The sequence below is a fragment of the Pempheris klunzingeri genome, chromosome 24 (genome assembly GCF_042242105.1).
Source record: "Pempheris klunzingeri isolate RE-2024b chromosome 24, fPemKlu1.hap1, whole genome shotgun sequence".
NCBI lineage: Eukaryota > Metazoa > Chordata > Actinopteri > Acropomatiformes > Pempheridae > Pempheris > Pempheris klunzingeri.
In genome coordinates, this window is record NC_092035.1 from 1227599 (window position 1) to 1253526 (window position 25928).

General features: G+C 41.7%; 1 protein-coding gene across 1 annotated transcript in view; it reads right to left on the minus strand.

The window, feature by feature from the left end:
* Positions 1-23810, minus strand: part of LOC139223841 (prolactin receptor-like) — a 28954-nt gene extending 5144 nt beyond the window's left edge. The window contains exons 1-8 of the mRNA XM_070855845.1: positions 23611-23810; positions 12371-12480; positions 7404-7542; positions 4350-4519; positions 2332-2510; positions 1138-1291; positions 311-398; positions 87-156 (exon numbers count right to left, since the gene is read on the minus strand). Coding sequence (XP_070711946.1) covers positions 87-156; positions 311-398; positions 1138-1291; positions 2332-2510; positions 4350-4519; positions 7404-7542; positions 12371-12461 — 891 coding nt within the window. The 5' untranslated portion in view covers positions 12462-12480; positions 23611-23810. The remainder of the gene's footprint in view (positions 1-86; positions 157-310; positions 399-1137; positions 1292-2331; positions 2511-4349; positions 4520-7403; positions 7543-12370; positions 12481-23610) is intronic.
* Positions 23811-25928: the final 2118 nt, after the last annotated feature.

Here is a 25928-nt window from a genome sequence, read left to right on the forward strand (position 1 = left end):
GGAGACAAAAATATAGAAGAAAGGATGAAGATGGAGGAGTTACCACTGTACCTGTGTGTGTGTGTGTGTGTGTGTGTGTGTGTTACCTTCAGGAGCAGCGGGTCAATGCCGATGATCCGCGGCTTTGGGATCGGCGGCAGGAAGTAGTCTTTTATTCTGAAGGGGAAAACACAACAGGATGTGAGAAACACACACACCCCGTGGAGGCTAACGCTAGCTAGCATAGCTAGCTAAATAACACACTCCCTCACACAGAAAAAAGGTGAAACAGAAACAGGTGATTGGTTGTCACTTCCTTTCGACTTCTCACCTCTTGCTTTGTGGGATAACACCGAAGGCGATCACCAGCAGAGCCGCCACGCCGACTCCCGACACCAGGATCCGCAGCAGGAGTTTACCTGCACAGGTTCAACCACACAGGTTTCATTAGACTCTCTCCTCCTCGGCAGCTTTAAAGGGTCCGACACACCACAGCAGGCCGGCGGTCAGCGTCTGCGTCCACGCCGTCGCCGCTAGTTGTTAGCGGTTATTCGGCTGATTGAGCGTGTGGAAAAGTTGGCGGACAACCAGAAGTGAGGAAGGTTCTTCCACCACCAGCAGACAACTTCTCATCAGACGTTTTCTTATCATATCGTTATTAGTTATTACAGGATTTTGTTGAACACTTGATTCTTACAGCGTCTGTTATTTCTGTAAAGCAGCTTATCGCCATGGATAACAGGCCGTTGCTATGGATAACAGGCCGTTGCTATGGATAACAGGCCGTTGCTATGGATAACAGACCGTTGCTGTGGATAACAGACCGTTGCTGTGGATAACAGACTGTTGCTGTGGATAACAGACTGTTGTTATGGATAACAGACTGTTGCTGTGGATAATAGACCGTTGCCATGTAAATCAATCCGTTGCTATGGCCGTTGCTATGGATAACAGGCCGTTGCTATGGATAATAGACCGTTGCTGTGGATAATAGACCTTTGCCATGTAAATCAATCCGTTGCTATGGCCGTTGCTATGGAGAACAAAATGACGATTATTAATTAATTAAATAATTAAAAAACACAGAAATGTTTCTGTTCCAGGAATAAAAATCCCCTGAATGTTATCCTCGCCGTTGTCATGGAAACCCTTACGTACCTGCCGGCGGCCTGGCGGGGATGCTCATTGTCAGCGTGTCGCTCCACTTGCTCCACAGGCCGGAGTTGTGTGACCGGCAGCGAACTTGGACCACGAAGTCGCCGACGGGGAGGCCGAGCAGCTCGACGTGGGGCTCCCGCAGACGGTGTTTCACCTGCGGACGACAAACAGCGGACTGACGGACTTAAATATACAAAACTCTAGAGGTAAGAGATAGACCTGTAAGATCACAAACAGCCGTTATAGTGGCCTCTTCAAACACACCAGACTTCATTCATAAAAACAGTAATTTTACCTCACAGAACACGGGAGCTGCTGGTCTGCTGCTGGTCTGCTGCTGCCTTGATTGGTTAGTTTGTGTTACACAAATATTGAGTTGGATCCAAACGGACTCTTTAAAAACACCAAAATCACACAAAAAACTAACTGATCACAGCAGCAGTAGACCAGAATCCTGTTCTCTAAAGTCCCTGTTTTAGTGAATGAAGTCTGGTGTGTGTGCAGAGAGTGATATAACGGCTGTTTGTGGTTAAACCAAAAGGATCTGCCAGGTCTCTCTCTGTAGGGATCCTTTCCATGATGCTGTCACACACTTAGAATAACACTCTGAGCCTGTCAGTGGATCAAACAAGCTCTTTTAGTGGACCTACTGTGATCAGGTGCAGTTGCCCTAAAGGATTACATTACAGCCACTGTAGCTGAGGTGATCTACTGGACCAATTAAAAAAAAATGTTTGTACCCATCAGTTATTCAGACACCAAAATATGGGCTCAAGTTTGAAAATACAGGAGTTATCCTTTAAAATATGTTTTCCATTTCCCCGTATTCAAAAATACCAGACTCCATTGAGAAAAACACTAATTGTACACATGAGCTGCTGGTTTAGTCATTTTGCAATCAGTTAGTCAGTTTGTGTTATTGTGTGACGTTGGTGTTTTAAAGGGTTAGTTCAATCCAACACAATATTTGTGTAACACACAATAAGACAAATAAAGTAACTGATTGAGACGACGGTAGACCAGCAACTCCTGTGTGCTGCCAGGTAAAATGACTGTTTTTGTGAATGGGGTCTGGTGGGTCTGAATAGCGCAATACAAAGGCTGTGATCTACTGGACCAATTCCAAAACTTTTGAACATGAAATATGTAAAACTAGCGTCCAGTTTAAAATAATTCTTTCTCTGATGTCTGTACCTTCCAGTTGTCGGGCTCGGTGACGCGTCTGTACTGCAGCTCGTATACCAGCGTGATCCAGCCGTACTGCAGGTCCGACGGCACCGGGTACGTCCAGGACAGCAGCGCGTTGTGGCCCATCTCGTCGCCGCCGGCGTCCGTCAGCACGTAGGTCAGGTTAACCGGAGCTTCGGTCTGCACTGCCAACGACAAAAAAACCCACACACAGAGACGTTAACGGACAAGAAAACATCACTTAAAAGACTTTTATGACCTCCTGGAGTCATTTATCACTCATTTTACATCCCTGATACATTTATAAAACTTTATTTATTTTATTGTTATCAGCTGTTTTAATTGTAAAGCACTTAGTAGATATTATCATTATTATCATTATCTTCCTTGTCAATATATTCTGGTTTTCTTTTATTTATTTGGATTTACTATTAATGAGAAGTTAATAATAACAGATGAGTCATTTTTTAGCTGTTTACAGCCTCTCTGCTGTGATTATTTGCAGCTTTTCTCTGCTTTTACATTAATATAACTTAAATATTTAGTTTTTTCTCGACTGTTAATTGGAAAATTGACGATATTTAAAGACGTCTTTGGACATTTTTCATTATTTTCTAAAGTCTTATGGATGTTGGAGCAGATTGATAATGAGGAACGATCACCTGCCGCAGGTTATTTCACGCCTCCATGTCAGAAACGTGACATTAAAGTGTGAACGGCGCCGAGCTCGTGACCTTTCACACGCACGGCGGTCCCTGCGACGAGCGAGGCAGCGGCCCCTGCAGCGCCGTGATAAGAGCGCCGTCCCTGACATCTGAGATGAACAAAGGATCAAAGGATGTTTTCCAACGTGACAGCAGACCGCCACTGTGCTGCGCCTCCGACCGGATCAGAGCGCCAACATCGGTGGCCAGATTAACTGCTGTCTCCTTCAAAATAAAAGCACCATTTATGTGATTTTTCCTCTTTTATGGAGGAGGAAAGATTTAAGGGACAAAACCGCAGCTAAAACATGTGAATTTAATCATTTACAAAAAAGAGAAATGACTGATTTTAAATAGCTAAAGAGCTATTATTTTGTTTGCTTTGAGCTGTAGAGGATTTATATCCAGCACCAGAATATTTTCAATACATTTCAAACATATAACTTTGACACGCTGTTTGAACAATCCAGATTCACGAATAAAAAAATACACATTTAATGATTTTATTGGTCATTTCAGACTACGGTCTTCATTTCTTCACTCTTTGTTGTTTATGGGTTAAATAAAATGATTCATTATGGCTGCAGGTCTCAGGTCTGTGTTTGAACATGTTTAGAGGGCAATTCAGGCATTTTTTAAGCAGGTTCCTGTTCTTCATTAACCAGAAACAGCTGCTGTGAGGCACCATTTACTCCCACCAGGCTCCATAGACAAAACCAGTGATTTTAGCTCGCAGAACACTGGGGTTGCCAGTCTGCTGTTACCTCGATCAGCTAGTTTTTGTGTTATTGTGAGCTACACAAATATTGTGTTGGATGTGAACTAACCCTTAAAAACACCAAAAACACTCACACAAACAAAACCAATTGAGGCAGCGGTAGAGCAACAGCTACCATATCCTGTGAGGTAAAATTACTGTTTTTGTCAATGGAGTCTGGTGGTTTTGAATAGAGCGCTGTAATGGTTGTTTCTGATTAAACAAAACGGATCAATTAACTCGTTAATTAATTGACTAATGAAGTGCGTTCAGACAGAGCACCCGCTGTCATCTATCTGCCCTCTGAGGCACCACGGGGTGCTCCATTGTTGCACCAACTTTCACATTTAATAGGAAACAGACACATTTCCTACTTGTTGGATATTAAATATATCCCCAAAACTCTCTTATTTTAATTCCCTAACTTGTATTTAACTGAATTGATCACAAAAAAAGAAGGAATCTGAAAATCGCATGTTCATGGTCTAATTCTGCACCAGACTCCATTGAAAAAAGTAACATTTTTAGATGATGAGCCTGCAGTTTGACACACCGATCCTTACCGATCTCGGCCACGTCCAGGCAGTGCTCCTGGGAGGTGTAGTTCCTGCGGGCGGTGACCACGGTCACGTTCATGCAGTAGATCTTCCATATGGACGTGTGGCTGCTGTCGAAGTGGCAGCTGTTGGCGCCGGCCGTCACATAGTCTGGGCACTCCTGTCTGGGCCCCTTACTGTGAACATTAGAGGATATATGTTATTTCCTGTTTGGAGTTCCTTCCTCTGCTGATAAGAATCACTTAATTTGCAGCAAAAATGTAAAGGAGCACTCAAGACAAATCTGGGACCTATTTAGATTTAGTCTAAATCACTGGTAGATACAAAAAGTGTTGGAACTGGTCCAGTAGTCATGACGTCTGTACACTAAAAGAGCTTGTTTGATCCACTGACAGGCTCAGAGTGTTATTCTAAGTGTGTGACAGCATCATGGAAAGGATCCCTACAGAGAGAGACCTGGAAGATCCTTTTGGTTTAACCACAAACAGCACACACACCAGACTACATTCACTAAAACAGGGATTTTAGAGAACAGGACACAGGAGCTGCTGGTCTGCTGCTGCCTTCATCAGTTAGCTTGTTTTTGTTATTGTGTGTTATACAAATATTGTGTTGGCTCCAAACTAACCTTTTACAACACCAAAGTCACATAATAACACAAACAAATTAGCCAACTGAGGCAGCGGTAGACCAACAACTCCAGTGTAAAATTACCATTTTTGTCAATGGGGTCTGGTGTGTTTGAAGAAAGCGATATAACTGCTGTTGGTTTCCATTTCCCTTATTTTAAATTTCTTTTCTACAGATATGCCACACTCTTTGTCTCACTTTAAGGATGTTTGTATAGATTGTTTGTTTGTATTAATCTGAAGATCTAACTGTCTGAGCTGGTTAAAGTTTGACGCCTGACGAAGGTCCAGTGCTGAAAAGTCTGAGTGGGATTCAAGTGGGTCAAATTCATCAAAAACCCTTTTCCTCTGATTAAAACGTAATGAACCTCCATCACTCAGTGTGTTTCATAAGAGCTGGACACTGGGCCCAAAGATGGCGCCCAGATACTTGAATATTGGCACCCAATTTTATGAAACCTCACCTGAAAACAACTTTTCTCCTCTTTTTATTTCCCAGAAGTGCAGCTGTTGCTTTGCGGATGTTCTCCTCACAGAAAACAGCTTAAATGGCTTGAATTAGTTGCATTTTGTCATTTATTTAGCTCCTGATTCCATCGTGTGAAGCCACAGTTGTACTTCTGTTATTTTACTTTTTATTGAGTTAATTAAACCGCCGCAGAAGAAGCTCTGGGCTTTCTCTGTGCCAGCTGGTTTGTGCTGATTTAATTTAACATTTGGGGAATTATTTCCCCTAAAGCACAACCTTAGCTGCCCTCGATATGTCCTGCTGTCGTTACTTAGTCTTTGGGAATGGCTTGCAAGTCAAAACCTCACTTTAAAACTTCATTTTTGTGCTTATATGTTGCATATTACCAGTAAATATACATATATAATGCACGTATTCCCTCCATTGAGGTCTAAAAAAGTTAATTTTTCTATGTTTTACATGTAATCGGATGATTGTGAAGTCGTTTCTTTAAAAACAGTTTATTTTTTGTTTGCTTTTGTCGTTTTTTAACACGTAATTCCAGATTTACACGTGTGTTTTGCTGATGCAGGACCACAGCCGATGGAGCTGCGAGCGATGCCACGTTGGGTCAAAGGCTCAATCCGATGTGTCCTGATTACCGGCAGCGGTTTTCTTTGCTGTGCGAGGCCACGTGCTGCAGAGGATCGACGTGTTGGAGGCCTCACGCTGAAATGGAGCACGACTAATCAAACTGGAATTAAACGGCAGAGCTCACACGACCCAGAAGCTTTGGTGAACTTTTGATCTCAAACAGTTCGTCCTTTTCCCATTTCAGCAGGTCAAACACGATGATTTCTTTTTAAGGGTAACTCTGGTATTTTCAAATCTGAGCCCTAATTTAGCATATTTTGGGTTCAAAATGACTGGTAGGCACAAAGAATTTTGGAATTGGTTCAGTAGATGTGAGACAGACCTGCATGATCCTTTTGGTTTAACCACAAACAGTCATTATATCGCTTGCCTCAAACACACCAGACTCCATTCACAAAAACAGGAATTTTATCTCACTGATCACAGAAGTCACTGGTGTACTGCTGCCTCCATCAGTTGGTTTGTTTTTGTTATTGTGTGTCACACAAATATTGTGTTGGATCCAAACTAAACATTTAAAACACTGAAGTCACACAATAACTCAAAAAACTAACTGATGGAGGCAGCAGCAGACCAGCAGCTCCTGTGTAAAATCAGTGTTTTAGTGAATGTAGTCTGGTGTGTGTGCAGAGAGCGATATAACGGCTCAAACAAGCATTTTTAGCGATTAAAAGGATATATTTTGATAACTGATTCATTAAAATTTAGTCTTTTTCAGGCAACAGCAATAAAGATTTGATGCTTTTGAGTTCATGTAAACTGAACATGACATGACTTTGTTGTTGTGCTGTGAAAATGTAGCATGTGAGACAACAAAGAACAGGTACTTTATCTGAGAATTCATGTCAATCATATTTTTGCCTAAATGGAGACAATAAATAAATAATTATGTAATTAAAGATAGTATAAATCTTTTACCAACATCACTTTATTTATTGTTCTCATGAAAAAACTGCACAAACCAAAAACATCAGGAATTCCTTATACAAAAACACTAGAAACATTTAATTTTAAGGCCTTATATATGACATTTTATACGTTTCTGTGTGCTAAATGTATTTATTTATCTTTTCTGGAGCATAACTCACCCACAGTAAACAGCCATATTAGTGTGGGAGAAGTACACAGATTCCTTACAAGGCAAAAGCACTAATACCACTGTGTAAAAATACTATTAAACTCAAAGTTAAAGTTCTGGATTGCAAAAGTATTTCATAAAAACAATCGAATCATTAAGCTGTTAGCTGGTAGCTACTGTACTTGAAACTAAAGCGCTGCATCATATAATGTTTGCTCAGTGTGTAAAATATCAGTGAGTAAAATACTCACTCTTTGGAGTAGCTGAGGACGTAGGTGACCGGCTCTCCGTCCGTCAGGTTGTCCAGCGGATGCCACCAGCAGGTGAAGTCCTCCATGTTGGGCGAACGGCAGTGGTAGATGTGGGGCCTCGTCGTCGGGGCAACCTCCTCTGTGGGAAAAAAAAGTCCGGTGAGTCTGTGACGGCAGCGCAGAATAACGACAACACCACAGACAACAGGTGTTTTCATGCAGTCTAAGAAACACCTTTTTGTTTCTCAGCTTTAAAAGGTTGGAGCTTATTCTAACTGTAAGTCCAAATGCAGCAGACTTTTCTTTGGGTTTCCTCTGGCTTGGACCTGAAACACGATAAAACAACTGACTCACTATTTTAGAGTTTACTCACTAGTTTGTATTCCTCTACGGAGGCCAGGAAGTGTCAAAAGAATACAGCCATGCTCTGGATTTATCATCACTTTGGATCACTTGGATTTGAAATGGTTTAATTTTTATCTCTTGCTGGTTATGGATGTTAAATATGTCTTGGTGTTACTGAAGAGGTTACTTTAAGGCGGTGATGAGGTTTTAAGGTATCCTCCCTGGATTTATTACTGAAAGGGCCCATCAGGCACAGGCCGCTATTCAATTTGACTGAAACAAATTAACCACAAAGAGACACTACATGACCATGAAGAGACATAACAACTACAAAGAGGCGCAAAACAGACACACAGCTACCCCACAGAGACATAAAACAACCACAAACAGACACAAAACTACCCCACAGAGACATAAAACAACCACAAACAGACACAAAACTAACCCACAGAGACATAAAACAACCACAAACAGACACAAAACTACCCCACAGAGACATAAAACAACCACAAACAGACACAAAACTACCCCACAGAGACATAAAACAACCACAAACAGACACACAGCTACCCCACAGAGACATAAAACAACCACAAACAGACACAAAACTACCCCACAGAGACATAAAACAACCACAAACAGACACAAAACTACCCACAGAGACATAAAACAACCACAAACAGACACAAAACTAGAGAGGTAGTTATCGTGCTAAACTGAGGTAGTTATTGTGGTAAACTGAGGTAGTTATTGTGGTAAACTGAGGTAGTTATTGTGGTAAACTGAGGTAGTTATCGTGCTAAACTGAGGTAGTTATTGTGGTAAACTGAGGTAGTTATTGTGGTAAACTGAGGTAGTTAGCGTGGTAAACTGAGGTAGTTATTGTGGTAAACTGAGGTAGTTATTGTGGTAAACTGAGGTAGTTATCGTGCTAAACTGAGGTAGTTATTGTGGTAAACTGAGGTAGTTATTGTGGTAAACTGAGGTAGTTAGCGTGGTAAACTGAGGTAGTTAGCGTGGTAAACTGAGGTAGTTATCGTGGTAAACTGAGGTAGTTAGCGTGGTAAACTGAGGTAGTTATTGTGGTAAACTGAGGTAGTTATCGTGGTAAACGGAGGTAGTTATCGTGGTAAACTGAGGTAGTTAGCGTGCTAAACTGAGGTAGTTATCGTGGTAAACGGAGGTAGTTATCGTGGTAAACGCTACCGTATACCTGCTAAACACGACCTTGAGGCTGCATTAAAGCAGCGGGGACCTGACATGCCCTCCACTGATCGCAGCAGTGGGAGGCGGGCGGTAATCCGTCAGAGAATGCATGGAGCTGCAGTCTGACGGCAGCGGGGAAACAAAAGGCCTGTTGTGTATGTTGTAAGGAGCTCAGTGAGCGGCGCCGCAGGGAGTTTCCAATCAACAACCTCCACTTCTCAGAAATAAACAAAGAAATGGACCCACGCTGGGCGCAGACAAACAAATTCATACCTGCAGTAAATCCGATTCGCCCCAGCGTAACGGATTTACTGCAGGAGCCGTACGTTGAGTTTATCTTTAACAGTGTGGGCTTAAAGGCACCAAATGGACACGATGTAAAAGGAGTATTTCTTGTCTAAGCTTAATCATTTATGATTAATAAAGCGGATTGATTACTGAACGGGTCGACCAGACACAGGCCCAGGGGTCCAAGCGGTCCCAGAGTCTCTGACACTTAACGTTTCTTGACGGAAAGTCAATCAAATGACTACAAAGAGACAAAAAATACAACTAAGAGACCAAAAAATGGATACAAAGAGACATAAAATGAATACAAAGAGATAAAAACTGGCAACAAAGACTTGCCAAACAATTACTAAAAGACACAACACACTACAAAGAGATGCAAAGAGACACAAAATGACTACAAGGAGCTAAAAAACTGGCAACAAAGAAATGCCAAACTACAAAGAGACATAAAACAACTACAAAGAGATGTAAAACGACCTTATTGGTCTGCGGTTGCTCTGTTGCTCTATCAGCGACATTATCTCGACATCATCTTGAAAGCTTTACATCTGGAACTGATCGAGCCCTGTTATCAATAATTACCTGGTTTTCATGCCGTTGGACCGTTTAAAAATCTATTATTATAGGATATAAGTTAATTCTGGGATGAAACCTCTTTGTTTCCTCAATTTCTGTAAGTCATGTGTCACAAGCGAGAAGAAAATCAATGAAAAAAGGGACCAAAAGAAGGACAAATGATTAATCTAAAGTCATGCGGCGCCTCTGCTGTTTGTCAGAAGACTGATTTCTTTCCCTGAGGCTCCCCTTCGCTGACATGAACACACTCTGGGATGTGTTAGTCTCGGTGAATCGTGCTGTAATTTGTGGAGTTAAGAGACAAGTTCAAAGACAAATGAAAGAAATTGTTGAGCAATTTACACACACACACACCTACACACACACACCTACACACACACACACACACCTACACACACACACACCTACACACACACACACACACCTACACACACACAGAGGCCGTATCAAACTAATTCGTTGAGACGTCTGTCAAAACCGCGTGAATAACCTTTCATGTGGAACCAAACCAGACAAATCTCAGTCAGATCCAGATGAAGCAACAAATGTGACAGACTGATAAAAATGTCATGTTTTCTGTCTTTTACTTGTATTGAAAAGTACCAAAACAACTATGTGAACGTGCAGAGGCATTATCAGCAAAATGCAGCTCCGCCATCAGTGTTTAAAAGGGTAAATGAGACGTGTTTTTAGGAGATTTCTCCTAGTTTGGTGAAAAAGTGCCACAGACAGCATATTCACAGGCCTGCATCTCAAATTTCAAGATGTCACTGCTTCAGAAAAACATACAAAATAGTTAAAAGCAGCCAATATATTTAAACCTGGGTCCAAGTTTTAAATGTTTTGGGGTCTAAATGACCTGTGGGTATGATGAAAACTTAAAACTGACCCAGAGTGTTATTCTAAGTGTGTGACAGCATCATGGAAAGGATCCCTACAGAGAGAGACCTGGAAGATCCTTTTGGTTTAACCACAAACAGCACACACACCAGACTACATTCACTAAAACAGGGATTTTACACAGGAGTTACTTGTCTACTGCTGCCTTGATTGTTTAGTTGCTTTGTGTTTTAGTGTGTTACACAAATATTGTGTTGGCTCTGACTTGAACCTCTGAATCACCAAAGTCACACAATAAGACAAACAAAGTAGCCGATAAAGGCAGCGGTTGACCAGCAACTCTCGTGTAAAATGACTGTTTTTGTCAATGGAGTCTGGTGGCTTTGAGAGCGATGTCATGGCTGTGCTGGTTGTCTGTTTTGCTGCTACCATGGCAACAACAACCATAATTAATTATGCAACATATAAAGATCACGGGGCCCCCATATTTCCACCCAGAGTCTTTGCTTTCTTGTTCCATTCATGGGATCTGAAAATTAACTGCACCTGCATGTTTGTTAATTATTTTCATTCAGTGTTCTTGCTGGTAATTATAACGACGACAAAGAGGAAGAGGAAAAGGAAAGGGCTCACATATCCAATACGCATCACTGTGAACATTAATTAAAATATTCATGTGTAATTTTGAGTCTGTGAACATGTTTATGACCAAACATCCCTAAAAAAATCAGGTCAAAAAGCCCCAAACAGGCCGATGCAGCTCACAGACACATTAAAGAGGTAATAAGAGTCATCAGCGACGCCCTGAGATAAAAGCAGGTGGTCGAAACCTCCCCGCCGAGACATCGACGAGCTGCAGACACGTCCAACAGAGCGGAAAATAAAAATGGCCGACACAGCTGGCTGCTGGCTGCGCCCAAATTCCTGTTTGTGTTAATGTAGCGCTCTATGAAGCGATCATGGGATGACTGAAGCTGCTAACCGCTAACATTTCCCTGTAATAGAAATGTGTCGCAGCGGTTTGTTAGCTTGTGTATGTGGACGTACCATGAAAGCAGCGATGAACGGCTATGATGAATGTTGCTTATAGTTTAGCTTCCTGCTATCAGTAACGATAGCTTGCGGCTAATTCAAGTTCATGTCTACGTAATGTGATCACGACTAGGATGACTGAAGCTACTAACTTCCTGTAATATCTAAATGTGTTGCAGTGGTTTGTTAGCTTGTGTATGTACAGCTACCACTAAAGCAGGCGATGAGCGGCTATGTTATATGCTGCTAACAGTTTAGCCTCCTGCTAACGGTAGCCAAAGGCTGCGGCTAATTCCAGTTAGCTAACGTTATAGCCTCAAGTCACAGTTTATCATCTCAAAAGGCTTTACAGGTCCACACGTTAGCAAAAAAACAGGGCGCTCATTCGGCTGTAAATTAAAAGGGCGTGCAGATGTCCACGTGGTCGTGTGGTGGGAGGGGCTTAGGATGGAGCGTCAGCTTTAGAGCATCATCAGCACATGCAGTGACTTGACTGGGAGCCAAATTCACAAAGCAAATGACCCCGAAGAAGACTACATCAAATCTAAACCAACCGAGAAGCTGCTAATTAACAGCACATGACGCAACAAACTGGATTTTAAGCATTTTTTCTGTTTACTTCACTAATTTGTGTCTCTAAAAAACACAATTTTCCCATGAGGTCTGGTTTAACTCACCGTTGCTGCGTCTTTCTTGATAGGCGGCGTCCTGGGCGGCGATTCTGCTGCAGCCCACCAGAGGAAGCAGGCAAAGCAGCAGCCAGAGCATCCTGCCGCCTCGAGTCAACCTGCAAACAACCACGAACCGACAACGAACGTTAATAAACGTCAATAAAGTACTTCAATCTATCTATCTATCTATCTATCTATCCATCCATCCATCTATCCATCCCACGCTGCTTTATTTTGAGCCCACCAGCAGGATCATGTGGCCAAAAGACAAATGGACATTCATGTTTTAAAGGGCAGCGAGATGATTGCCCTGCGGCCTTTTCAGTCCGGACGCTGAGCAGCAGCGACAAAGCGTCTTCCGGTCATAAGACGACATCATAAAACCAGCCGTCAACACCGCCACCGCCTCAACAGCTTCCCCCTAAAAAGAGTGCACGCATTCCTGAAGTTATACCGTTCATTTTCTTCAAGACAGTCAATCTCAGAGAGGCTACTTGAAGTTTTTACTGCTGGACTTTTACCATCATATATGAACTGTCTGTTCCTGTGTGCAAAAGTATTAATCCAACCAAAAGACATGCTTCAACTGTACGGAAGTCTAAGACTGTCAATATCAAAATTAAATTAATTAGACTGAAATGTCAGTTTTAATTTGTGCCCACATGATTAATACTTTAATCTATCTATTTTTTCTGTTAATGAGATATCACTGAGATATCAATTTTCATTTTTGTGCAGGCAAAACATTTTTTTCTTAATTTTCCGGATCAAAACAAACCGATGAATCAAAGACCAAACTGTAAAAAAAAGTTAGTGGATGTCTATAGTGTATGTATGCTAGTTAGTTAGCATGTTAATGTATGGTGTAGAAAAATAATTAGTGGAGGGCTATAGTGTATGTATGCTAGTTAGTTAGCATGTTAATGTATGGTGTAGAAAAATAATTAGTGGAGGTCTATAGTGAATGTATGCTAGGTAGTTAGTTAGTGTACTGTGTTAGCATGTTAGTGTGGAAAAAAGTTAGTGGATGTATGCTAGTTAGTTAGCATGCTAGTGTATAGTGCTAGTGTTTTGCGTATAGATTAAAAAAATAGTGTAGGTCTATAGTGTGTGTATGCTAGTTAGTTAGCATATTAGCGTGTTAATGTATAATATTAGCGTCTTAGTGCGGTAGTGTATAGTGTAAACAAAAAGTGTATTTCTGTAGTGTGTGCATGCTGGTTAGTTAGCGTGTTAGCATGTTAGCGCTCTGCTCCTAAAAATGAGCCTCGCTCACAACCTAAAACATGCAAACAGTTAAAATCACTCCTCATAAATAACCTTTTAATCAGTCGGGATATTGTTAATGTTGTTTCTGTGACTTCCTGTACTGATGTGGTGATTTCTCGTTCAGTAAACCAGCTACAGAAATAGTGTGCTGTGACCTGGAGATCTTTGGGCTATTGAGGGTCTGCTGAAAGCTCATTACTCTAATCAGCTTAGTACACTGAACCGCTCCCTGAGAGCCAACGGAGCATATGTGGCATGTGAGCCCAGGCCGTCATGGAAACGCTGCTAATAAACGCCACGACGGGATATACAGGTGTTTTTATTAGCGGTTTTTAGTTATTTCTATTCAGCTAGTTTCTACAGGAAAAAGTAACTCCCTTGAGCTAATGTCACCTTAAAAACCTTTCCTATTAAAGGATAACTTCGGTATTTTTAAACCTGGACACTATTTCATTTTTACAGTACAAAAGGTACAAAAACATCCTTTTTGTTCAACTAGAAACAGCCATTATATCGCTCTTTTCCCAGCCACCAGACCCCACTGACAAAAACAGTAATTTTACTTGTGAGTTGCTGGTCTAACGCCGCCTCAATCAATTCGTTTGTTTGTGTTATTGTGTGACTTCTGTGTTTTAAAGGTTTAGTTCAGATCCAACACAATATCTGTGTAACCCACAATAAAGCAACTAAACTAACTGATGGAGGCAGCAGTACACCTGTGTGTACACTCCTGTGTTTTGCCAGGTAAAACTGCTCTTTTTTTAAATGGAGTCTGGTGTGTGTGCAGAGAGCGATATAACAGCTGTTTGTGGTTAAACCAAAAGGATCTTCCAGGTCTCTCTCTGTAGGGATCCTTTCCATGATGCTGTCACACACTTAGAATAACAACCAGGGCCTGTCAGTGGATCAAACAAGCACAGACAAGCAACATTTTTCAAAATAACTGGTAGAAAAGAGGCCATTCTTCCATAAAAACTTCACTGTGTGCCCGAAATTTAACCTCCCTGCTCACCTTCCATGAAACAATTCAATCAGACACAGCAGCTACACTCAAACCTTTTCCACTGCAGGAGCTTTTCAGGAACCACAAAGCTTTCAATTTAATTTTGACTGCAGGAACCAGCCTCTAAATGTACTTCCCACCTCTTCAAAAGGCTCCACCTCAGGGCAGCTCACCTGCATGAAACCTACCTGCCTGCAGCAAAATATCCGGCCACATAACCAGACGTAAGACAGCATGAAAAACGACAAAAGACCCTCCTTCTGTAAAAGCGCCAGTGTCTGTGAAGTGAACAGTAATGAAGTCAGATGGGAGCTTAGGGGGGTTTTAAAGTCTGCTCTTGTGAGGGGAAGGACGACAGAACTGGCATGCAAACCACAACAGCAGCAGCAGCCGATCTGAAAGCTCTAAGACAACAATCACTGTGAATAATCCCCGCCTTGATCTCGCAAGAGGCGAGGATTAAAAACAGCCTCGCTGGGGTTTATCTGGAGGCCTCAGCTCACCCTGACAGCATCAGCCAAGGGACACGATACGCTGCTCGTCCTGCAACCTAAACCCTACTTTATGTCTTATTCATCCAAACTAGTTCTTTACAACAACAAAGTCACAGAAAAACTGACCAATTGAGGCAGCACCACACCAGCAAATTTACTTTTTGTTTAACCAGAAACAGCCGTTGTAGCACTCGCTTCAAAACTCACCAGACTCCATTGACAAAAACAGTAATTGTACATCATAGTTGCTGGTCCACTGTTGCCTAAAACAGTTAGTTTGTTTGTGTTATTGTGTGACTTTGGTGTTTTGAAGGATTAGTTTGGATCCAACACAATAATTGTGTAACACACAATAACACAAACAAACAAACTGATCGGGCAGAATTTAATCAGCAACTCCTGTGTAAAATCACTGTTTTTGTGAATGTAGTCTGGTGCGTTTAAAGAGAGCGATTGAACAGCTGTTTTGTGACTGCTTTCTCAGCTGCCAGCTGATGTGATCTAGACCATCAATTCCTAAAATCATGTAAAATATGTTAAAATAGGGCCCAGATTTAAAAACAGCAGAGCTCTCCTTTAAAAGAAAAGTTGGGATCCACTGCTGAGTCGAGTTAGTTGTGACCTTTTAGTCTTTATACAGCAGTACATTGGTACTCTGTGTACTCAGCGAAGCATCTCCAGTCTATAAAACGGCACAATCACACATTCATGAGCACAAATTTCACGTTTTCTGTCCTCACATTTTTCCCTCAGTCTTGAATCGTTGGTGCACATCCCACTCTGGGACTTATCAGTGATACTAGAGATGCACATGTGATTAAAAAAAAAAGAAAAAGAAAGTTACTCAGACAGCGTTGACCTGATATGAATCAGCTGTTTCAGAGCGCACTCAGTCACCGGCGTATCTCTGAGAGCCATCAGGCGTCGGAGCAGCTTTACCGCATCCACAGTCGATTTACAGGCCAATAATACAGGGAGATAAATGCAGTGTCAGTCAGTTCGTTCTGACAAGTTTGAACAGTTATAACCCAGCCAGGTGTTTTATTAGGTTAACAGCTTTGATGACGCATTCAGATGCTGTCCACTCTCCATTGCATCATCATTGTGAGACCGGAAGTTGCGGATGACCTGATGGCCCTGAGGTGAGGTGTCGGCACCCTCGTTTCTCAGTGAAACTCAATAAATAAAACAAAACCCTAAAAACTTTAAAAAAGTTTAAATTACATTGGATCTAATTGGGTCCCTGTATTTTTAAACCTGGTTTCTTTTTTTCCTATTTAAAACACACCAGACTCCATTGACAAAACCAGTCATTTTACCTCACAGGACACAGGAGTAGCTGGTCTACTGGTGCCGTGATCAGTTAGTTTGTTTGTGTTTTTGTCTGACTTTTAATGTTTTACAGTCTTAGTTTGGGGTTCAAACTAATATGTTAAAACACCAAAGTCACAGCAACCAGACTAGCAACTTCCATATTCTGCAAGGTAAAAATCCCTGTTTTAGTGAATGTAGTCTGGTGTGTGTGCTGTTTGTGGTTAAACCAAAAGGATCTTCCAGGTCTCTCTCTGTAGGGATCCTTTCCATGATGCTGTCACACACTTAGAATAACAGTGGATCAAACGACCATGACTGGACCAGTTCCAACACTTTTTGCACCTACCAGTCAATTAGACACCAGAATATGTAAAAATAGGAGCCAAGTTTAAAAATAGCAGAGTTCCCCTTTAATATTCCATATACCTGGTCATATCTCACAACCTTTTAAACATGAAACAGGCACACACACACACACACACGTTTGATCAGACACTACGGTGCCGCTGACCTGAAAAACCAACATAAAAGCGTTTTGTGAAGAACACACTGAGCCTGTGTGCGTTTAATTGACAACAAGAGGTATTTCCACCCTGAGAGTCAAGAATTTTGATTTAATGAACCACCTTGCGTCATAACTTGATCCAATTAGCGTTCATGAATTTAAAAAGTGAAGTGGGCGTCTGCGTTCACAGGCGTGCAGCTGTGCGGGGTGATAATGGATTGGATTAACTGCGGCTGGTGTTGGTATGATGGATCAACTGCAGACGCTACAGGACTCGTCAACAGGCCGGCCTTTGTTGCGCTAAGCTGGATTTAGCCTGCGCCAACGGTAAATAGTTTCCAAAACACTATTAATCAATTTTGGAAATTAAGTTGTTACCTTGAGTTTCACTAGGACATCTCAAAATAGTTTTTAATAAATCTAAAAATGGAAATTCACCCATAAATGTCTGTTTGAGCTAATTTCGTTTCTATTTAAACCCAGATAAATACTCTTTAATATAATTAATGTGTTACTGGAAACTTTGCTGTCATTAATGTTGAAGTTTTGATCTCTTTTTTTGACACTAAAAGTCAAAAGAAGGTGGATTTCTAACGTCTAAAGCAGCTTTTCTATTTTAAAAACAGATCCAAGGCTCATATTTTTCTCACATTCTGTGTTGCAAGTATCTTCATTTATGTTTTTATATTTATATTTCTTCATTATGCACCAAACAAATTACAATAAATTCCTCATAAATGGCGATAAAATTGTTTCTGACTCTGACTTTCCCACCTAAAAGCTGCGAGGGGAGCAAAGACAAAGAGCCTGGTCGGTAAATTTCAATTTAATTCTAAATTTTCCCACACATGGACGCTACTTTAAACGACCTGTTTGATCAGGAAACACCCTCATGGGCTGTTTGTTGACAGTTCTGCTGCTCCGGGGTGAATTTAGACCGTGAAATGTGATGAATGTGCAGCACTAAAACAGCTGATTTTACCCCTTTGGATGAAATACTGGAGACAGAAGCAGCAGCTGGAAACGGCTAAAGCCGAAAATAGAGACAGGAACCCGTAACGCGGCCACTAACACATCCATCCTCAGAGCGCCACCTCTCCTGCCTGCCTCGCTTATCTGATGCTCACGGCCAATCAGGGCACGCGCTTCGCCTGTTGCCGTGACGACTGCCTCTCTACCTGCCACAGCGGTTGACTGATTCCCATCCGCGCCACCCCCACCCTCCTCTCCGCCCCCCCGTTGTCTGAAAGGAGCGAGGCGCCGCCGGAGAGGTTTGATGACAGGTGGATCTATAACAGGATGTCCACACAGAGCGGGAACAATTACACGAATTAATCCTTTAAATATGCCAAATAACCATTGATTAACAGCCTTAACGACCCACAGAGGACTTCATTATTACCTGCTTAATAGAAGTCAGTATGAGAGCACTAAACAGTGTGTGTCCACTTATCGATCTGCGAAACATCAATCAAAAACCCAATTGATTACCTCTGAGTGTGAGTGTGTGTGTGTGTGTGTGTGTGTGAAAGAGGGAAACGTGAGCTAAAGACGCCGTGAGGTGAGTGAAAGGCACAGGTGCATGCAGGTGTGATACAGAGCTCTGTCATATCTGAACACACACATTTTTAGATTCAGCGTGACGTACACATCCCACGCAGAAGTCCATAAATCCACTTAAAATTCACAAAAAAAAACTGCAGAACCTGCCTGAGAATCTCCACGATTTTAAGTTTTCTTTAGTGTCAAAGTAAAATAGTGATTGTTATCTGTACATCCATGTTTTCCCTGCAAACAGGCACCACTGGTGGCTAATTCAGCATACTTTTAATGGAAATAATGTGCAGAAAGTAAACAAATCTTATCTGTAAAAAAAACAAACGGGGCTCAGCAACTCCTGAGTTCTGTGAGGTAAAATCACTGTTTTTGTCAATGAAGTCTGGTGGCTTTAAAGGGAGCAATATAACGGCTGTTTGCAGTTAAACAAAAACCTGCAGCTGATAACATTTGACATTGCATCTTTGTTATCTTGTGTTACACAAATATTGTGTTGGATCTGAACTAACAGTTTAAAAGACACAATAACACATGCAAACTAATCAAACAAGGCAGCAGTAGACCAGCAGCTCCTGTGTAAAATCCCTGTTTTAGTGAATGTAGTCTGGTGTGTGTGCTGTTTGTGGTTAAACCAAAAGGATCTTCCAGGTCTCTCTCTGTAGGGATCCTTTCCATGATGCTGTCAGACACTTGGAATAACACTCTGAGCCTGTCAGTGGATCAAACAAGCACTTTTAGTGGACCAAATGTTTTACTTCCAGTTTACACCGCATTTGCTTAAATGAGTGATGAGGAGAAGAGACCCTGAACCTGGTGGAGGTGTGACGGCTTTTAAAACACTGAATCATGAGCGGACTCTAAAACAACCAGATATTTCTATGGAGTTCTGTACCTGGGAGCCAGTCAGCAAAACCCTGATTAACGCGATTGTTTTTGTGGACAGAAAAGCTCCAGTGGAGAGACGGGAATTACGAGATATCCACCCTGAGAGAGCAGACATTTAAAAAAGCTATTTAAAATAAGAGATAAGGCTTATTTAAAGAGCGGGTCTGTTGTTGCTTCATCACTCCGCCGTCCCCACAGGCCAGAGTCTGACCTTCAACGACAAAGACTAATTAAATCCCGACACACAGACAGGAAAAAGAGGCTTAATAGAAATGCACTAATTAATTCAACCGAATGTCAGCGAGATCAGAAACTCTTTTAGGCTGTCAACAACACAAAACATGCTTCACAAGAGCAGATGAGGCCTTGAAAACATATCATCTTTCTATGTAATGAATAAGGAAGCCTGGTCATACAAATTAATGAGTTATTAGTTTGTGGAAAAAGTTCCAAATGTCATGCAAAAAAGCTTTAAAGTTCATTGCAGATGCATTTCTTGCCTTAAACAGACATTTCTATACCTGTGCCTTATTTCTACATACTCTGGACAAAAAATGTCCTGTAAATCTTTGCTCGATTCAAAGCCACCAGACTCCATTGACAAAAACAGTAATTTTAACTCCTGTAACACAGGAGCTGCTGGTCTACTGCTACCTCACTCATTTAGTTTGTTTGTGTTATTATGTGTTACGCAAATATTGTGTTGAATCTAAATATTGTGTTGAAACTAACCGTTTAAAACACCAAAGTAACACAATAACACAAACAAAGAAATAATTCGAGGCAGCACTTGACCAGCAGCTCCTGTGTGCTGTGAGGTAAAATTACTGTTTTAGTGAATGGAGTCTGGTGTGTGTGCAGAGAGCGATATAACAGCTATTTGTGGTTAAACCAAAAGGATCTTCCAGGTCTCTCTCTATATTTCCATAATTTTATACAGAGATGGAACTGAAACAGGCGTTACGTAGCTTGGTTCGAAGCCACCAGACTCCATTGTGAAAAACATTAATTTTACATCGGAGTTCCTGGTTTACTGCTGTCTTTACCAGTTAGTTCATTTGTGTTATTGTGTGACTTTGGTGTTTTAAAGGGTTATTTAATATTTGTGTCATGCACAATAACACAAACAAACAAACTGACAGAGGCAGCAGCAGACCAGCAGCTCATATATTGTGTGAGGTAAAATCCCTGTTTTAGTGAATGTAGTCTGGTGTGTGTGCTGTTTGTGGTTAAACCAAAAGGATCTTCCAGGTCTCTCTCTGTAGGGATCCTTTCCATGATGCTGTCACACACGTTGAATAACAGGCGAATGTGAGTGGTGTGAGTTTGTTCTGGCTTAGATCATATTTTAGTTTCTCTAAATTATTGTTGTTGTTCTAGTATTCTGTTGGACTTTGTGGCTGCGACTCCAACCGTCATGTGCAGATCCAGCAGCGATAAGTCTTATCTGAAGGATGTGCGGCGCTCTGTAGCCGCGCTCCGGCGCTGGTCAGAGCATCCACCCATCACAGCACAAACACACACACACACACACACACACACACACACACACAGCGCCTTGGGCAACACACACACAGGAAACACAGATCTGAAGAGACATTCGATCCACAGGGAGTCACATGCACCGCTGCCTGCAAACCCAATCACTCACTCACACACACACACACACTCACACACACTCACACACACTCACACACACATACACACACTCACACACTCACACACCAGCCGAGGTCCATGTTCGGCATAAACACGGCAGCATTATATAATCCCGCACGTCCCCTTTGACCTGTTACTAATTAACAGGCAGTTATCACATTAGGAACATGCTGACCTGTTCGAACACAATCAGGGTTTCAACGTTCAAGACTTCCCAAGAAGGGTTACCGGACCTTCGTTGTCGTGGTAACAACAATAAGTAGGTGGCTGACGTTGTGAGGCGGTCGTAGTTTGGTTAGATTTAGGAGAAGCCGATGGTTTTGGTTGGGTTAGGGTTGCTGGACCTACATTGTCATGATGGCAACAATTAGCAGGTGGCTAACGCTGTGCAACGGTCGTAGTTTGGTTAGGTTTAGGCAGCAAAAGGTTTTAGGGAAAGACGATGGTTCATGGGTAAATTACATACGTCAGTTATGGAAGTGCAGTGTCACCACGGGACTGGGACAGCGGCCTTCTGGGTGAAAGTCCTTCGCTGGCAGCTGCTGCAAACCAGGATTTTACTGGTTGGATATTTTCATAAACTAGCTTCTCTTGCTAGTTTACTGCCTTTAACTAGCAGCTGAAAGAGAGAATCTTTACCGTCCTCAGTCTTGTATTTGCCGTTTTACATGATTAAATTATCTTCGCCTGCATTGAGAAAAACAAGACGCCTGAAGCTTTCTGAGGGCAGCTCACATAATGAACATATGACGTTAAAGGGTCACAAGACACATGATTAGCCATACGGCACTAAATGCATATGTTTAAATTGATTTTCCACTCCAGCACACAACAGACAGGAAGCACTGTTCAAGGCTAATAATGTCAAATACCACTGGAGAGGGAAATTCCCGCAGCTTCTCTCATCTGCTAAATTCTGATTTCATACTTTTGTAACCAGGATTCCGAAGTGACGTAAACCAAACTAAGCAGAATCAAAAGAAGCAGAAGCAAACAAGAATCAGGATCGGGTCTGTGTTTTACTGCATGGTTCAGGTCTAGATAAGAGGGTCCGGGGTCTTCATCAGGGTCAGGAACAACTTTTACAGCAACAACTGCAGCAAACAAGTAAACTCATGCAGATAACTGGGTACATCCAAGACAAACCATCAACTCTGAGCTCCCAATACAAATCCTCATAGAGAAAATGACCATTTTAGCAGCAGGATTAAGCTTGTGTCCATGTGGGTCAAACGTCACGTGCCTTTACTTTATGAATATTTTTATAAAAAAGCATCATTTTTCTTCCTCTAAACTCCCCATGCACATGAACCTGGCAACAGATTGGTGCTAATTAGCCATTAGCTTGGATTTCTCACATCATCATGGAAAGGATCCCTACAGAGAGAGACCTGGAAGATCCTTTTGGTTTAATAAGAAACAGCTGTTATATCGCTCTTTTCAAACATACCAGACTCCATTGACAAAACTGCTAATTTTACTGTACATAAAATGGGAGTTGCTGGTCTACTGCTGCTTTGAACAGTTAATTTGTTTGTGTTATTGTGTCACTTCGGGGTCCTCAAGAGTTAATTCAGATCTGAACGGACGTGTTAAAACACCAAAGTCGCTCCAACTAGACCAGCAGCTCCTGTCTACTGTTCTCTAAAATCCCTGTTTTAGTGAATGTTGTCTGGTGTGTGTGCAGAGAGCTGTCACACACTTAGAATAACACTCTGACTTATTCTTTAACTTACTTGATTTATATTCTGTTTGTTTGAGTTGTGACAGTAAACTGAACAAGTGGGTAACGGGATAATGATTCATCTGCCTGGTTTTACTTTAGAAACCTTCTCATTCGTCCTCCTGCGTGCTGTAGGTGTGGTCCTCTATTCTTATCTGCTATAAACACATGTGAGCATACAGGAGAAGGGGGTACGATCCAAACTACCGACAAAATACTGGAAGCATAAAGAAAATCTACAAACAACTGGAGGATGTGATGATTAATCAAAGCAATGTAGCAGAAATATGTTTTATTGGTACTAAAAACCACTTTTTTCTGTTTCATAACCTGTATTTTAATAAATATATTTCCTCTTTTGCATATAATTATTGGGAAAAGACAATGTGTCAATAAATCCATATATTTTTTCTTCTTGTTTGGTTACCTGACCTGTTGTAGGAAGTCAAAATGACCTATAATTAAGGTGTGAAGTGTCAGAATTAAATATACATGTGGAATAATGTCAACATTTGCAGGACAAACAGCCTCTAAAACAGCCTGCAAGAGGAGGAAAAGACACACCTTCTGGTCTTTCCTGCAGGTGACAGTGAACTAACTACAGGTGGGCTGTTTTAGTGGTGCATTTAAGTCACTTAACCTCCGGATATTTGAGCATCCAAGATGTAGGATCTGGGAACTTCTAAACCAAAGTTTTTACTCATTAATCGAAAACCCCCCAGAAACAACGTATTATGTAAATGATTATTATAGTTTACATCGATTGTGTTCTTAATTAACGCCCATCCTGTTGCTTTAACTTTTAATTAACGAGTCACATGAGAAAACCTGATTTACCTCTGAGGTGATTAAACCGCGTGGAGATCCAGCAGAGAGGCTCCTCCAGCATGGACCCTCACCGGGACCTGGGCCGGTCGGTGGCCGGTCGGTGCAGCCTGTAGTCCGGGTGAACAACCCGTGAAGGCGCGGGGGCTGCTGCCGGTGCTGCTGGTGGTAACTACGCCGTGTGTCGGTGCGCTGTGAGCGGACTGCTGCGTTCGCCGCCGCCGCCGCCGCCGGATATTTCTAAACCCCGCCTCCCTCCCTCCCTCCGGGTGGAAGGAGATTTTCCTCCACCTGGTCTCGCGTCATGAGCCAAACACCAGCTGGAGCTCCGGGCCTCCCCTCCCGGTAGAGGACCAGTCCCCGGCCCGGTCCCCGGCTGGAGGAGGAAGACCTTTAGTATGGAAGACCTTTACTGCCAGGGAGATAAAAAAAAATACAGTAAATGTTTGGAAGGTAAAAATAAAAGATAAAATGAAAATAAACATTCTGTGTTAAAACTATGACATAAAGAGTCAAAATCAAGTGTTTTTGAAATAAACTTATTTAAATAAAATCATAACTATGGAAGACTTTTCCTGCCAGGATTATACATCAAAGGTAAGGAAAGTAAAATAAATAAATACAAATAATTAAATGTTAAAACTATGACATACTGAGTCAAAATCAAGTACATTTTAAAAACCCTATTTAAATAAAAATTATATATGGAGGACCTTTTCTGCCAAAAAAAAAATGTAGCAGGAAGTAAAATATAATAAATAAAGACTCCTGGAGTCTGTTTGTGGTCTTCCAGGTCTATCTCTGAAGGCATCACATACCAGACTCCATTGACAAAAACAGTAATTTCACACAGGAGATATTATTCTCCTGCTGCCTTGATCAGTCAGTTTGTTTGTCTTATTGTGTGACTTTGGTGTTTTTACACATTAGTTCGGATCCAGTGCAACATTTTTGTACCACACAATAACTCAAACAGACTAACTGATAGAGGCAGCAGCAGACCAGCGACTCCTGTAATCTGTGAGCTAAAATCCCTGTTTTAGTGAATGTAGTCTGGTGTGTGTGCTGTTTGTGGTTAAACCAAAAGGATCTTCCAGGTCTCTCTCTGTAGGGATCCTTTCCATGATGCTGTCACACACTTAGAATAACACTCTGAGCCTGTCAGTGGATCAAACGACCATGACTGGACCAGTTCCAACACCTTTTGCACCTACCAGTCAATTAAACACCAGAATATGTAAAAATAGGAGCCAAGTTTAAAAATCTCAGAGTTCCCCTTTAATATTCCATATACCTGGTCATATCTCACAACCTTTTAAACATGAAACAGGCACACACACACACGTTTCACACATTTCAGGCACATGAATATCAAACATAACAGCACATGAATACATTTTAGATCTATGTTACAACAGGTCTCTGGTGGTTTTTAGGAAAGCGTGGATCCTGCAGCAGCCCTGTCAGCCTCATGCGATGTGTGAAAGAGCAGTCGCCTCAGATCAGTATTAGCTTTGCCCCACATACACGAAAATAATCAGATTATTCTCCAGAGCAGCTTGTTTGGTCCCGGGCTGCCGTGCCTCGAGTGCACACTGCTCTGTTTCGTTTACTGTCTCCTCGCTGATGTTTAACCAATGAGAACAGCGTGACTGCTCAGTTCCCCCGGAGCGACGAGGCATGACTCAAATTAGCTAGAGTGCATCGTCCTCTGAATGATTCATCCAGGTCCTGGGATGCAGGCCGATGTGAGGGATGAAGGGGGAGCAGTGGTGTGTGTTTAAAAACATTTTTCTACCAGTTTAAACATGAACATGTTAGTTATGGAAGAGCAGCGTATGGAAACACTTGTGGTTGTACGATAAACTGAGTTACATCAGCTGAGGCCACAGACTTTGGCCAACATGAACGGTAGATTAAAGGATAACTGGGATTTTTAAACATTATTTGTACATTATTTTTGGTTTGAAAGTGTTGGAATTGGTCCAGTAGATTCAGTTGATCAGCTGTGAATTTTGCTCTCGTCAAACACACCAGACTCCATGAACAAAAACAGTGATTTTACCTCACAGAATGCAATAGTTGCTGGTCAACCGCTGCCTTGATCAGTTAGTTTGTTTGTGTTATTGTGTGACTTTCATGTTTTACAGTGTTAGTTTGGGGTCCAAACTAATATGTTAAAACACCAAAGTCACAGCAACCAGACTAGCAACTGCCATATTCTGCACAGTAAGAATTGCTATTTATGTGAATGTAGTCTGGTGTGTGTGCAGAGAGCGATATAACGGCTGTTTGTGGTTAAACCAAAAGGATCTTCCAGGTCTCTCTCT